We start from the raw sequence: 16,835 nt of genomic DNA on the forward strand, positions 1-16,835 counted from the left end.
CCTGAAATACACCATTTCTGAGGATATTTTTATATTTAAAAAGTCTCTTAGTTAGTGAGAATTATTTGCTTTTTTAAATTTCTGAAAGATCACCTATTCCAAAACTACATTTAATTATGATCTTTTGGAAATTTTTTAATATTCTTCAAACTGCCCATTTTTCCTTTAGCCTGCCAGAGCAGACGAGCTGGCAGAATATAAATTTGTTTAAATCACATTCTGGTGGAACATTCTGCATTTAATAAATCAACATTTTTCCATGGGAAACTGTTTCACTGGAGAACTCCAAATTGATTGAATAACAAGAATGTAAACCTCATTTTCCCCTGCCTTGCCACTTTGCCTTTTTGGAAGGATTTTTCACCTGTTTAGTCCAAGGATAAATTGCTAAACAAGTTGGAAGGAAGGAAAACTGAAGTCCTAATCTTCAGTTCTTTGAATTTCACCATACCTTGGTCATAAAGTTTTGGGAAGGAGGTACTAGTTTAAATATATTTAATTTGTGAGTTTTAAAATCATAAATGCAAAAATGCCAATTAAATGACTACATCGATTAAAAAAACCCCAAACTCTCACAGATAACTAATTCAGCCTTCTCCAACCGGAAGTGTTAAAAATAATGTGGATGTCGTGCTAGAGAAGCTGAGTGTATTATCACACCACAGATCCCACCTCTGTTTGGGTGCTCTCTGGATGAAAACATGAACAGCAGATTAAGAGTGCCGGTAACAAGAAGAAAGAACAATAACAATAGAAAAGAGTCAGGTTTACAGATATTTAAAGAAACTATCGTGGCTTGGCAAATGGTATTTATAATTTGTGCTTCTGAAGGGGGGGTGAGTGGGAATCATCTGTGGCTTTATTGCCTCAAGAAAACATCTTATTAGGGACTAACACAGAGGTGATGTTTTGCTAATCGAGTATATTTTGGGGATGGGGAGGCACTGGTTTCTTTCAGGTGTAAGTTAAAACCAGCCAGTCACTGATTCTGCTTTTCTAAAATGAGCCAGAGGTGGGATAATGGCTCTACTGCTCAAATTTAATAGCCTCAGAAAGGAACAGGCTATTCTAACCTTCACCAGCTTGTTGTAAGCCTTACTGCTAATTAAACAAAAAGGGAGATTTTTTTTCTTTTTAAAGGAATCTAGGACTTAGGAGACTCTGTCTCACAAAAAAAAACAAACAAAAAAAACCCAAAAAACCAAACAACAAATCAAGAAAAAAATAAGTTTCACTCAGCTTCAAGAATTTCAACTTGTTGAAACTGCTTCTCTTCCTGAACTGTATCCACGTACACGTTAACCTATCCACAGAACAATGCCTGCGAGCTCCATGGACTTGGGATCTCAACAGGCAAAGTCACTCATAAAGAAACCATCAGATTTGAAGGTCACCATCTTGCCTTAGTAGTCTTTCTGTGCCGACCTTAACTGGAAATATAAGAGCTTTTTATCATATGCTATACTTATCAATGGTAAATGCTGGAGTTTTAAATCAGAAAACTTTAATATATGCAATGTGTTGCAATAAATCAAATCCTAATGAACAAAAACACTGAAAAGCTCCGGAGTGCTTTTACTAATATACTGGTTTGCAGGAAATGATGAATAACTGAATATTTCATGTTCTTGTTAATTTGGAAAATGAAATTCTATTAAGATAAAAAAAAAAAAAATCATTTCATCCTGGCATTTCTTGAGAAAAAATCTTAACTTGTATAAAATATTATGTATAAAATATTCTAACTACTGAAATTCTAATTTATCAAATTTAATATTTCCATTACAAATTTAGAATTTTTTCCACATGAAATGACATGTTGAAATCACTACATAGTCTTATAATTGCCCGTAAGACCAAAAAATTATTTTGTACTTTTTTTGGAGAAATGAATTAATAGCAATCAACAATCATTTTAATGTAAGTATTGCAGAACTAGTGAGGGTTTTTTTTACAATGTCATGTTCAATAGTAAAAACAAGAATGTGAAGGAAATACAGTTTTAATAAATGAAAAGGCACTTACACAGTGAGGTCCTATGCAGATGAATCTCCAACAGTTAGAAACCCTGATTTTAGGACCGCTGTATATTCAAGCACAGATAGAAGACTAATTGTAAGGAGAAGTATTACTTTATTAGGACAATGTTTCCAGAATAAAAGGTTGTCACCATAATAAAAATGTAATGTGTGGCTTCCTCTCTGTGGGTGATGATACTACAGGCAGTAGTCCTCCAATTACTTTTGCTCCTTATCTCTATGAAAATCTCCACAGAAACATTGCCTTGTGAATCTGGCCCAGAAGGAACAAAGTTTTATTCCTCTCAACTCCTGTATTTATGTAGTAATTGTGTTTTCTGCCTGCAGAAAATGATTACAGTTGGATACAAAGCTATGCTACATCCATGTACATGGCTTGGAAAGGGTACCACCGTGCATTCAGAACAGGCGCCGTAAAAGGGATGCATAGATAGCAGGGCTAATAAATGTATGGATAAGACATTAAAGGCCACGAAATTAAAATGAAGGGTAAGCTAAAACTGATGTTGGCATCTTGCTACTGAACTGAGAATAGGCGGTGATGAAGAAGCAGGGGGATTTACTGGAGAACCTTGCTGCTGTGAGCACGTGTGCAGCAGTAAATAAATGGGAGCTCTCCCAACTGGCAAATGAGAAATCTGTACTGGCAGCCAAAAGGCATGAAAGAATCATAGAATCAATCATAGAATTATTTAGGTTGGAAAGGACCTTCAAGATCATTGAGTTTAACAGCAAAATGGCACAGACTAGAAAAGACAGTATAGATCTAAACCCAAACATAGCTCTGCTTGAGTGAGAGTCTCTCTGTGAGGGGGTTCAATAGGAGCAGGGCAGAAAAAAGTGATCTCTGCAAATGGAGTCGGGGTGCCCTGTACAGCAAAGTGGGGGATTGCGTTTGAGACGTGTTAACATCTAACCCTTGCCAGGTGCTTCCAGGTATGCATGCAGCACACAACAAAAAAAACAAAGCAATCTCATGAAATTCCTAAGCAAGGAGGCTCTGGGAGTCTGTGGAAGGGGAAGACTTTTCAGGAACTTCCCAGCACTATGGTGTCCGCATTTTCAGTGTTCATGTGAGCACAGACAAAGTTTCATGGGTGCTGCAAACTGCTAGCCCCAAATCATGTCAGCACTGTAGTGTGTCTTGGTATAAATGTTCCAAATCACCTCTAGTATGGAAACAACTGAGGTGATTGAAACAGAGCTTTATACTTACAGCTACAAGTACTACCCTGCTCTCTGAGCACAGAGAACAGGCTTCCCCTCCTCCCGGGACTCCGGCAGCAGCATGCGCCATGAGGATGGAGAAGAAGGCGATCTCCCACATTTTTCTGGTTCAGCCAGCTATACATCTTGGCAGCGACAAAGAAAACCACCCTAAAACCAGCTGAAACTATAAGAGGTACTGAAACCTAACAGTGCAAATGGATGGATCAGCACTGGTTCAGTGCTAACCTGGTGTGCACAGATGTTAGTTTTTCAGGAGACTGGCATCTGGACAGTCAATCATCTGCAGTTTATTACCATCGTCCTTTGAAAGCCCTAGCAATATGCATTGCCACAGGGTCTGGTGTAAAGCAAGAGACTGACAGACACCACGTGGTGCCCGAGACTCCTAAAGGTGCCTGTTCACAGAAGCTGGCATTACAGCTACGACAGGTGTACCTACTGGACCTTCCTGAGAGGTCCATTAAACACCAGCAAATAATGAAGGGTTTACGCATCACTTACTATTGGTGCTCTTGGTTTTAAGGTGGAGAGCCCTCACATGTGTCTCCACAAAGGGCTGGAGAGTTGCCATTCCAATGATCACAGGTCACAACCTGATGATCAGGTCTAACTAGGCAACATCTGATGGAAAACCGCAATGCATCATACAGTGTTTTATTACAGCTGGTGCTTTTACAGCAAACCCTGACTGCTTTACACGATATTACCTTCTTTTGCTTGGCCAGTCACCAGAATATTATCTGGTGACATAAACATAAAAGGCAGGATGATTTTCTCATCAAATTTGTTTCTTTGTGTATGCGCTCATGATAATTGCAAAAAATTCCCAAAAATCCTCTGATGCACAGACATTCCCTTCAGCAGTGAAATAACTTTAATACTGTCACAATTTCAAATGTTCAATGAAATAATTCATTTCTTTGTTTATTTATTAAAGTAGCTACACACAGTCATATGAACTCTCCCAAATAAAATAGTTTCTTACAAAGTGAATTTCTCCAGATGAATCAATGTGTTTGTATGCAAAGCACTATTCTCCAACAAACCCTGCTGGAAGCAATATATGACTCATTCTGACTATTCCAAGCTATGCATGACTCACGTTGAACGATGGAGTCAGAAGGTCATTTGTTCTTATGTCTCTGTAAAAGTATTTGGAATCTGTATATGTCTAGAGGAAAAGGAAACCCTTATGAAAATTGTACAGCCCTTTGGGAAAAACCTAAATCTTCTTGTAGATGAATGTGCAGCTCACTAGAAGCAATGGTCACATCCTAGGTCTTGACCAAAGGCAATTTTTCTGAAATGAAGAAGGAGGTTTGGCTTTGAAGGTTATCCTCTTATCTGGTATTGCAATCTGCTTACGATTTACCAGTTTTGAAGTTCTATGTGCTGACATGTGATGTTTACCTTCAGGAATGATAATTAATAGACAGTGTCCATCTACTGGAATGTAATTTTGCACTAGAGAGGGACACCAAGTCCAGCACTTGAGGTGCAGCTCTTGCTAGGCTCTTATTCTGCCCTCTGCATAAGCTGGAAATTGGTAACTTTTACCTAAAAGCCCTTAGATTATTCTGCCTGTATGGAAAGAAGACAGGTGGAGATATACAACATTAGAAGTAAAAGTATTAACTGAAGGCACCTGTGGACATATTCATGGAAGAGACAAAGAAGATCATAAGATTTAATTTGTGTGAGTGTATGTGTATATAGGTATATGTGTATATAGATAGATAGATAGATCTGTCTAAGGATTTTAAATCAGGCATAGGAGAAGATTTGTTTCCCTACTACTTTATGATACAGAAGTGAGCAGATTATAAGATAACTCTTGCTAAATATTTTAAGTTTCACAGTTCTCCTTTTCTCTTTGAGATTTCTCTATTATCTCATCTGTTTGTCCGTCCTTCCATCTATCCACTCTTTTTCTGAACATCGCCGTTATCAAGTCATTTGAATAATGTCAATGATACTGAATTGAGCTTTTGCTCTAAGTGTTGATTCTTCTGTTTGCATTTGGATGACAAAGGCATATTTAAAGTTACTTAAGTAACACTGCTACTAAAGTAACTGCATTATGTATGGAATTCATGGTAATGTGTTTATTGCTGCATCAAGTGCTTTTAAGGCAATAATTATAACTGCTCTTAAAGTTTGCATTGGATAGCCTTTCTAGAAAGGTATTTGATGGCTTCATAAGTGTTATTTTGCTATACAGGAAACAATTATTATTTCTCCTTTTTAACTAATATGCATTGTCTTAAAACTCAGGTTAATGTAGGTCTCTTGAGAGGCTAATATAAAGCAGCCATGTTTTTTCCCTCCTATGATTCCCTAAATGTTATGAAAATTATTTATATTACATTAAATGAAGCTAAGTTTAATAGAGTACCATGTATATCCTGGAAATATAACCAGTATGATAGATCCTATGACTTCAGAATTATTTTGTAGAAGGGATTAAAAAAAATAGTACAAATCCAGGAAATTAGTGGAAGTGTAGACAAAGGAATGTGTCACAAGACAGTGATGCTGAGCACAGGCTGTGAACACCAGATATTTCTGTATTAGGCCAATGACTAAAAGCCCTGCCTTTTCTATATTTTAAAAGGTATTGTGCTGTTTTCTAAAATTTCAGAACTGTTAATATTTTTCAAAATTAAGTTATATTTAGTTCTTACAGCCAGTTAAAAAGCTGGAAAGACAAAGGTTGATTTTTCTGGGTTTTTTAGTTCATTTGTTTTGTGAAAGATTAAACTTTTTTTCTTGGGGAAAAAAATTCAGATTTGTGATGTCTGTGGTGGTTGTACAAACAATATCAGATTGCACTGCTTGGAGTATTGTAATCCTGCAGACAGAACAGTTTGCTCTCTGGGACAGGAGAACACCGAGCGAGTTTCCTAACATTCACAAAAATATTGCTTGGCCCATGTGACAGAGGTACGCTTTTAATATGGGACACATGGAAGGAACTAGTGAAAGGGCTAGAAAATTATACCTGCTAGAATTTTTTTTCTGGCAAGATTGTATAGAACACTGTCAAGACCTACCATATCTTCAGTGGGAAGATCTCTCATCTGGAAGATGAGAGAACCCCAAATCTATTATAATTCAAGCAGGGTACTTGGATAGACAGTCAATTCGCCAGGCGCCAAGGAGAAAAATAAATGTTTTGCTGATGGCAAGGGAATTGTGGGGTTTAGCTACATCAGTACTGAAATTCTGAATGAAAGAACAGTTTTTATCGAAATGAAAAAAGTATGAAATGCTTTGTGTGATGTATCTTGACAAGGCACTTCAGCAGTATTCAACACAAATTATTGCAGAGAATCGGGTGATTCAAGAGACCTGAACAAGGAAAATATTGAATGAACTGTCATCTCTGCTGAAGTAGAATGAAGTAGACACTCCCATTTTGTAAAAGATTGTCTGATTATTAAATATTTCTTATAATGCCTTCTCAGCTGCTTTTTAAATTAATTTTTAAAGTCCTTAAGACCACCCAAAAGTAGGAACTCCAGAATTTTCTTTGTTGTGTTCTTCACTGCCACTCTCAAGTGCTTTAAAAGGTGACATAAGGGCAACACAGCCTATAATGACTAATGCTTGGCCATCTCCTCTAGCTTCCTATGCCCATACATCTTCTGTTTTTAATTTCTCCCTGTATTGTCCATTGGCATGGCTACTTTACTATCAGGAGTTTGTTATTACAAAAAGGCTACGGGGATGACTATAGTATCTCACATTATCAGCAAGGAAGCGATAGCTGTTCACACTTCTGCTGAAGTAAAAAGCCACAGACAAATGAATGATTAAAAAAATATTTGCTTCTAGTGCCTATTTATGGCACCAGGTGTTTCAAATTTTGCTCAAGCACTGAGGATTTTGGACATTGATATGGAGTAAGTTTGGAAGTAACTGGATGCAGTCTGAGGTATTGGGCTGCTGCAACTTCCATCATCATCTTCCCTACAGTTGGGTGTGAGTGTACAATGGGTACAAGAGTAGAGCACCCAGAGAAACTATTCCTAGAAACCCTAGTTAGAAATCCAGGTACCGACTATAATCCTCCCTGACTCTTAATTCTGGTCTTGGCCACTGCTGGCAATTTTTTTACAGAAAACTGGGCGTATTCCGTGACACTAGATGCCAAATTCTGCAAAGGGATGCAGAACTGCGCTCTTGTCTGTTGTTAAACAGAGCTTCCTCATCCACACGCCTGGCTTGGGTCCATACCACCAACTCCAAATGGTACGAGAGAGAAGGCATTCCAGCGGAACTGAAGTAGGAAAGAGCACTGGTCTACAACAGTTTATTAAATTCTTTCTTTCAAGGGGCATTTAGACTTTGCACAGGCAGGCAGGGAGGATGGTCTGCATGCAGCAGCATGAAGAGCTTTACCCACCCTGTGCCCACCTGCAGCATTATACTGACTATCAGTCTGCCAGGGCTGGTGATATGGCCCAGACTTTTCTGATTATCCCACCTGAAAGCAACTGTCCTTGCAGAAAGATCACAAAAAGCATATGCTGGAGAGATTCAGTTATTGCGCTCAGCCTCCTGCTGAGCCAGTACTCTTTAATTTGGAATTATCAGAAAAGATGCAACTCCAACATGAATTCTTGTCTTTAAAATACTAAAATGAGCAAGAAATCACAGCCTTTAAGTATTCAAGGCATTGTAATGATGGTGAAGGTCAAAGACAAAGTGCAGACTTGTGGAAGTGAGGAGGTGTCAGAGACTAATGTAATTCTTATTTTCACTGAAGTGGACTGAAGCTTAGAGTGGAGAATGCAGATGGGCTGGGCTACTCAGTGCTGCAAGGAGAAGGAAGGACTGCAGTAACACAAAGGACATTCCCAAGCATTGCTCCATCATTTAATTGTATCTCAGAAATCACAGGGACGCTCCTGCCCTTACAGCAGCAATTAGAGAAAACACAGAAAAGGGAAATGTAGCTTTTAGAGAAAAGGGCTTTGTGATATGATGGTGCTGGGACCAGCAATTTCCATTTGATTATCTATCAGCTCCAGCTGAGGGAGAGTGGGGGAAGAGGGAGGCAGGTGCCTCCTGAGAGAGTCCACCTGAAAGAAGGCTATAGAAGGGAAGCTGTACCGTAGGACAAGTCCTAGATTTAAGAGGAGAGTAGAAAGTAAGTGGCTAATGTGTTTTGTTTTGTTTTGATTTGGTGTTGGGTTTTTTTATTTATTTGTTAAGGAGTAAGAGCCTGAGCTTGTCCTGTGATCTTGCAGGGTTTTTTAAATGAAAAATAGAAAGTGTGTTTGCAAAAGGTGTTGAAAAAGCCCAGGTTCCTGAGTTGCGCTGTTGCTGGGTGAGTAGATATTGTACTAGCTCATACTACAGCAACAAAACAAAGATTTCAGCAAGTTCATACTACCTGTTTGGGTAATGCAGCTCTGTTTGTGTTCAGTTAAGAGGAAACTTTAAAGGTTTTCTGTTCTTTCTGTATGGCAATCCCAGACACAGCACAGCCAGGTGTTTCTATGTTTTGTTTTTTCTGAATTGCTGATGGCACTGATCCTGGACTTGTGTGGCTGGCAACCAATATAATTTGCAAGTACATGAATTCGGTAATTGTGTAAATTAACTGGTGAATTCTTGAGTCTTTCGCCTTCTAAAATCGAGCAGTGAGATAATATATTGGTAGGAGGGAAAGGGCAAAATTAATTTGCAGAGACTTTCTAGGCTCAAGATGGATCTCTGCAAAGCTTGGGAAAATAGCTTTCTGTGGCTCTGCTGAGCTCCTGTTTAATTACTTAGCCACATATGACCTTGCACAACTTCTGTAATACAAGGGACTAGGAGATCTTTTGTGATAAACAGAGCCCATAATAACTCTGTTCTCTAATCTGTTTCTCTAGCTGATGCCACCCTTTCTAAAACTATATATATATCCCTGAAGCACCTAAGTGAGAAATGGCTTTGTGAAGGGATAAAAACATTTGAGTTGCAGGAAGTAATTACATAGGAACACTGTTAGTTTTCTTTTTACGGTCACATACAAATACTGTTGTCAGAAGGTTCATTTCTAGTTGTGTGTCCTTTGGGTTGGCAGTTGTTATGCGTTTGGTCACTGGAAGGAAATACCTAAGAGGCTGAACAGAGTGGTGTGGCTTAGCTGTAATTTTCATACAATTTGGGAGGTGTAAAACTGTTCTTAATTTTTTTTAAAGATTAAATATTTTTAAGATTAAGATTTTTAAAATTAAAAAAAACTTTTAAAACTCTGAATCCTGGAAGATGCTGTTTGTTGTTATTTTCAAGATATCTAGTGGTGTGGACTACTTTGTTTTTAGCTGGGTAAATGTGTGCAGCATTTAAAAATGAAAACTTTGAGGTTTTCTTGCATGCATCTGGGAATCTGCCAGGTATGAAAATGTTTCTAGGGACACAGGTGTGCATGGCACCTTAGGAAAGCCTAACAGTCTGTGTAACTCTGCAAGACGAGCCTACACTGTTTGCAGTAACAAATGCTAAGAACTGAAGGAATTGGAGATGTGGTGGTGTGGCATAATGCAGCGGATTAGACAGTGTTGAGAAGTTATTTCATTACAAGTACTGCTTTATGTGGTTCTCTTTGTTTTTGAAAGCACTGTGTAAATAACATGCTTTCTTTTATATTGGTGATGCTGATGTTTTAAACTTGCATTGCAGGGGGTGGCATGAAATGAGTTTTGAGGTGCATGACATTATAGATGTGGACTGTGGTTTGTTGGGGTTTTTTTTGGTTGGGAGCTTTTTATTGTTTGTTGAGGGGTTTTTTTTTTTGCTTTTTTGGCAGGGTTGTTTTGGGGGTTTTTTTTGGTGTTAAATATACCTGTAATACGTAGTTCAGGAAAGAAGATGGTCCAAGTTCTGCCACGTTCTTCTTGAACAACATACAGAGTCTGTGCTAATCCCTCTAGCCATCAGAGCCATTCACACTTCCACCCTTATCATACCTCTACCAGACAAGGACAACCTGCCCCTAAATCTCACCGTGCCTCTGTGTGTCAGAAGCACCCTCTCACCTGCCATGAAAACACAACCCTCTCTGAGCAGCTGGCTGTAGATGCCACTTCAAAATGCATGGCAGGTACTTTGCCATCACTTAAATATCAGCCTCTTAAATATTGTCTCCCTTTGCTATTTTTGCCTTTCAAGTAAAAAAGCTGCTCTGCTTTAAGGGATGAAGACAGGCCCACTGGTTCTTAATTGCTTTCTTCCCCAAGTGACTTGGGAGATTGTTCTCTAACTGGCTGTAATTATCCTTTACTGTAAACTAACCAGAGTACACTCCGATTTCGGCGTTATGTTCATTAGCAAGCATCCCCTTTTGAATGTTAATGTATTCTGGGAATGTCCAGTGTATTAGAACGGACTGATTTGTGTAGCAAGTGTTTGTGAAATACCCTAAGCAACAAATCTGTACTGGGTAACTGCTTTGAAATTAAACCCATGACGTTAAGGATAGAATATCAATTGATGGTCAAGTTGCAGGGTAGATTTATGTGTGAACATAGTCTGAAAGGAAGATAAACTTTTTATTGTCCCCAAAAGAGCACCTGATGGAAAGGTTGGTTCTGAGCCTGTAAAAGACTTCTCCCTGTGGTTGGTGTCTGCAGCATGATCTCTTGTTTGAGGTGAAGAGGGGATTTATCCCATGGGTGGCACTATTGGTAGTTTTGCAATGGAAGTGGGCTACTAATTTAGCACTGGAGAAATGTGAGAAGACTGAGTTTCCCTTCATACCTTGACTCAAACATAATCCATAAAAAGATGACATGCTGCACACACCTTTAAAAAATATTTTTAAAAAAGTCTGAATCCTAGCAGATGCTGTCTGTTGTTATTTTCAAGATACTCAGCGGTATGGAGTACTCTGTTTTTAGCTGGGTAAATGTGTGCAGCATATAAAAGTGATGCCGAATGTTTTTAGCAGCTACAGTTCTGCCATCTAGCTCCTAGCCAAGCCCCTGGATCTGGAGTTTTCTGCCATGTCTCCTGTAATGAGTAATGAACCATGGCTGCTCTGCCAAGCACAGGTGGAAAGGTTTGCTAGTAATGTTGTCAATCACTGAATAATAAAGGCGGTAACTTGGGGGTTTTCTGCCTAGTGAGATTATTCCGGTCAAAGGTATGATTTGAATTTCCAAGTAACTTTGTGTGGACACTCTTCTTATAGTAATAGGGGGCTCTTAAAGCAACGTTGAATAATAGACTTCCTTAGTGGAGCAAAAAAGTCAGAAAAAGACGCTCTCAAGAATGTGCAGACAGAAAGCTATTGCTGAAAAACTTGTTCCACAATTGCCTTTTCAGTTAATTTCCTCTTGTACACAAGCCTTTTTCAGAGCATTTTACCATATATTTCTGGAAAGAGAGCACTTTATCACTGAGCTTGTGCACAGTGCTCAGATCTCGAGACACCGGGCACTTGGACTGCTTGATGCTAGAAATCAGCCCTGATGAGCATTCATACACTTGGTTTGGCTATTAGAATTACCCAAACTGTTCTGATGAGCAAAATTGTTTTAATTGTTTATGAGACTACTGCTTTTCTGGGTATTTTGACACCTTTCTTCATGATCTGGTTGAGGAGGCAGATGAATATAGAAGTTGTAGAAGTGTAAATAAGAATTAAGAAACAAAATAGGAATCCAAGTTTAAAAAGAAAAGGCTTGCTTGTTGCTCGTGAAAGCACTGGGGTATTACAGGAAAAAAACCCACCCTGTAGAATAAAGGCTTGAGAATGTGATGTTGCATGCTTACGAACTTCAATTAATCTCTGAATATGATGATTCCCACATGTGGAAAACTGCAAGGAAATAACTGTCATGCTACTGAGTTCTGCCTATTCTTTCCAAGTTGCATACATTTTTGAAAATTACTCTGAACAAATCTAATATAATCCCTGGATACTACAACAGACTATGAAAATAAGTTTAAGAGAGCCCCTGAAGAATAGTTGTGGCCTTTTCACTGCATCAGAGGTTTATGTCATTTGCTGAAGTGTAGGCTATGCTTCCATCCTATCACTGGTAACTTTAAACGCTTGCCTGCTAATGAAAATTATCCTGCTAATTCTTTTAAGTCAAAATATGGCTGCAACTTTTTCAGGCTGCTTTTTTTTCCTCTTCCTCTTTTTATCTCCCTCCCCCCCTTTTTAAATACAGTGATAGTTATGTGAGATTTAAAAAGGAAACCAGCTTCTATTGTTCTGTCTACTTCAGAAATAGTGAAAGAAAGAATACAGAAAATGCCTATAAATGGTATTTTACATATATATATATGCCACATACATGTGTATATCTCTATGCACATAGGGAAAAAATTAATGCAATGTAAAACGTGTTGTTACCTAAAAAATCAGATATCTCAGCAGCAAACTTGCTCCAGAAACAGAGATCCTTTTAGTTAAAGAAGGATCTTTGTTATGTGAGGTATAAAAAGTTTCTGTTGTTACCCAGTTGCTCTGAGAAGCCTTTAAGTAGAATCTATGTAACCAAGAGGCAGCCAGTACATTCACTATATGCATTACTGTATGAGGACATCTCTGTGTCGGCGTATACACACATACATGAAAATGCATCTTTGTATGTATGTGGGTAAACAGACTTTTAAGGTAATCTCAGGTTATGGTTTCTGTTTCTTCTAGCTTCACTTGTGCACCTTCAGCCTTTACTAGGAAATGGAGCTTGCCAGCTTTTTCAAGCTTTGCCTCTTTTTAAATACCCATTAGCACATACACGTATCTGGGAGGCTGTTCCCCGGTTGTTGCCTTACCTTCACATCGTTGATGTTCATCCTCGTTCCCTCTTTTCCGACAAAGATGTCATCTATGTCAACCAGAATGTACCTATCCAAGGACAGTGTGAGCTTCTTCCCTGACAGGAAAGAGATGGCATCAATAAAGATCAGTTTGTGCAACCAGAAGGTCAGGTTGTTTCCAAAAAGGACTCTCTGAATTCCATCATGGAGCCCCAAGTCTTGGATGACGGTTGCATACAGAGCAGCCTTTGGCAGTGCCACAGGGGGTGGTCTGGAGGTCTGTAGTTCGGTTAAAAGCACAGGTTGATAGGTGGAATGGTTAAACTGGAAAACTGTCCAGTCTTCGCCAGGCAGTGGACCCTTCTCAACCCTTGGTGCTTTGGTAATGCGCAGCAGGGGAGACTGGGGGTTTACCACACAGTCTTTGAGGGCTACATTATTGTAAAGATGTAATGGCAGTCCTTTCAGTTTTGTACTCGGGGAGCTGTTCTCGTTGGCTTTATGAAAACCAATTATACTGACACTGTATTCCACACAGTATTTTTCTAGAAGCTCTCTATTCCATGAGTCCATGGATACGTACTTTAAAATATTCTCATATATAACAATTGTGTATTTTCCTCTTCCATTATCTGTGAGAGGTGGAATATCCCCCTTAGCTGGTGCAATGACCATGTGGTACTGAAATCTGCTGGATTCAAGGATGGCTATGATGTCTTGCCCCAGCTGGGAGTACTGGCTTTCCACAAACAGCAGGACAGTGGGATTTGTTTTAGATGGATCAATTGGCTTGGCTGTTTTGAGCTCCACAGACCTGTACGGTAGAATTTTGAGGTCTTCACACTCTGCTTCTCCGGTGGTTTCCACAAGGGCCATTTCCTGCTTGTAGCCAGTGTAGAGGTAATAGGCAGAAATCACGATACTTGCCAAGCAGAAGGTTGCCAGGAGAATGACCAGTGTTCTGAAACTTCTGCGGAGCTTTACAATTAGATTCATCTTTCGCAGGACTTCCAACCTCTGTTGGACTTGGCGCTTTTCTGGTTCTCTCTTCCTAAAGTGCCATCAGAATGAGGAGATGCAGAGGTGCTGATTCCGCTTCCAAGACGTTCATGTGACCATTGCAGTGCATTTATGAAGCTGTCGGGGAGTTTATAAAGCTGTCAGAGCGGGAAGTCAAAGGATCAGGAAAGCTGGAGTGAAAGAGGTGTTCTCTGAATGCAGCAGCTGCCAGTAATCAGTGAAGGGGACTCTTAACATTATCTGCAAGGGGATGCAAAACGAGAGTAAATAAAATAAAATCTGTAAAGCAATTAAAAATGCACATTAATAAAGGCAGTGACTGATACTGGTAATCTGAGTTAAGAGGGAAGTTTATGAACGGTTCAAGGACCACTCAGTGTCACTTGCTTTCTTAATGTGTTGAGATAAGCTGCATTAGACAGCTCTCCCATATTCTTAGGTTATAAAAATAGTCTAAACATAACTTTTTGAGGACATGCATCTCTTTATGGGCATTTCTTAACTAAAATGGTTCATTGCTATTGCAAATGTGAATGACTAAAGATTGCAGGACCAAATTAGGACAAAGTAAATGTTTGTTAAATTTTGGACCACGTTCCATATCAAACTCAAACTACATAAATATTTTGAAAGGGGCAAAAAAAAAATCAGTGTTGGACTGTGAAACTAATGAAGCTGAAGTGAGAGACACAAGAGGACTGTAAGGAAAGATTTGTATGGGTTTCTCTCCAGTTTCCATTCTGTACCTGGAGTGATCAGTGTTTTACAGTCTATTCAAGGACTGTCTAGAATCATAAAGATTTTGCACGGATTTTCCAAGTGAATGAATAGGCTGTTAGAACCGCAGGGTGCAGCTGTGTGTGCCTCCGCCTCCGTCAGGGATTGAAGGGAAGTGGTATGTGCCACAAGGGAGTTGAGCGTTGGGTGGGCACATAGGTATGTGCCCTGAGCCATGACAACTCCAGTTAAATGACAGGGGCTTTGGACTGTCCCTGCTGTGCTGTATGACTGAAGTAAGAGGTGCTTAAACCTGACTGCCTGGCCAGCTCTGAAGCCTAACTCATGTTCAACTTAATCCATCATTACCCTTCAGCCTGGTAGCTCAACCTAAATTCATGAGAAATTACCATTGGTAACAATAAGCCATATGACTTGGAGGCAATTAAAACTAACTAAATGAACAGCCCATGCTGCTCTATGGATTTAAATAGGAATTAACATCTTTCTGAATTATTTATATTGTTTACCTCTTGGAACAATGTGAGACTGTAAACAAGGGATGATTTTTGAACTGCAAGGAAGAAACACTCTTTCCAGGCAGATACTTGCCAGCTGATGTGTCCTCCTTCATTAACTTGGATTACACTTGTGAGTTTCATTCTGAAGAGTATTCATTCATCCCAAGCTTTACACCTAAAACTGGAAAATGCTTGTAAGACAGGTATTGAAGAAATTTGTCTAGCAGTATATTTTATGAGTCTGGTATAGCTCTAGGAATTCCTTGATTGTGTCAGTTCAGGATCTTAAAAATACAAGTGAAACATTTTAATTTGGCTTTAAATGCCTTGTATATCACTCTTCCAGTACTGGAGTACTCCTTTTGGGAGCTTATCAAGAAATGAACAGAATGTTGAAGTAATTGTGAATTAATAGGTCTACTTGCTCATGAGAGGCTTCTTGCTGCTCCTGCAGGTTAGAGAGCGGGAGTTGTTGCGGAGGCTGCTTGTGACTTTGCCAGGTTCAGGTTTTTATCTGCTTTGCCCTTCTCAGTTGGAAGCTTGCTAGGGGATTAGTACCCCTGTAGCATGGGCCATTGATGACCTCGCTGTGTCACACAGCACTGGCCAAAGGGTGAGCAAAGGGGGTGGCTTATCCATAGACAGAATTAAACACAGAACATTTTTTCTTATTCCTGTTTAGTAATGTCTTATGTAGGAGAGAAGAAATAAAAAAAGACATCACCATTCTCACTAGGAAATAAAATCATCCTGATAACTGTAAGAGTAGTTGTCCCCCTTTGGTGCTTCCCTTGTTTCGCAGTTCTGTCTGCTTGCTGGGATCTCGCTGCTTATTAAATCTCCAATTAAGATTTTATCAAAAGATAAAACTGGATGAAGTGAAGCATCCTCTGTGAGGCGTGTTCCAGTTTCGGTGATGTTGATGAGTCACTCAGCCCGACTGGGGGTTTATCGGATCAGGAGCATTGCTCTCTGTGGGAACGGTAGCCTCGCTGGGTGGGTAATCTGCCCACAAAACAGCTAATTGCAACAAGCCTTAGTTTTGTTAACATGAGCTAGGCAGGTAGCTTGGAAACAACAATTAAAACCCCCTCTTGACTCTGCATCCTCTGCTTGCTTTCAGCACTAGAGGGCAATATTTTCTTGCTTTTTAGCAGACAGCACCTGCTCACCTCGACTCGCAGAGCAGACAGCCCTGCAGGCAGGCAGGCTCCTTCCAGAATGGTCTCAGAAATCCTCAGGGCAGATAAAGCACCTTAATTAAGACTCTTATATTTAAAAATAAATAGAAAACGGGACTTCTGCTCTAAGAAATCTGCCATTGAATCACACTGCATACTTATCAAATAGCTTATACCTGTAGCACAAGGGAGTAGCGTGCATGGAGACCTAAATTTGCACATTTTTTCCCCCGCTGCTCTGTCCTGATGGATCTCCCAAGCACTGGTATTGCAAGCTGTCAAAAAAACACTCTTTGTGAGCCAGCTCTCTGCTGCTGCTATGGCTTGTATTACTAAAATATGACAAGCCCCCGACT

General features: G+C 39.5%; 1 protein-coding gene across 4 annotated transcripts in view; it reads right to left on the reverse strand.

The window, feature by feature from the left end:
• LOC130157378 (bifunctional heparan sulfate N-deacetylase/N-sulfotransferase 4) overlaps positions 1 to 16,835 on the reverse strand; it is a 161,026-nt gene that overhangs the window by 76,709 nt on the left and 67,482 nt on the right. For 3 of the 4 annotated variants that reach the window (XM_056356851.1, XM_056356830.1, XM_056356838.1), the window contains one exon: positions 13,056 to 14,300. In XM_056356851.1, the coding sequence (XP_056212826.1) occupies positions 13,056 to 14,036 (981 nt within the window). In that variant the 5' untranslated portion in view covers positions 14,037 to 14,300. Of the gene's footprint in view, positions 1 to 13,055; positions 14,301 to 15,307; positions 15,480 to 16,835 lie in introns of all 4 variants that reach the window. The other variant, XM_056356843.1, reaches the window with a different exon arrangement.

This window comes from Falco biarmicus, chromosome 1 (assembly GCF_023638135.1).
Source record: "Falco biarmicus isolate bFalBia1 chromosome 1, bFalBia1.pri, whole genome shotgun sequence".
In the NCBI taxonomy this organism is placed as follows: domain Eukaryota; kingdom Metazoa; phylum Chordata; class Aves; order Falconiformes; family Falconidae; genus Falco; species Falco biarmicus.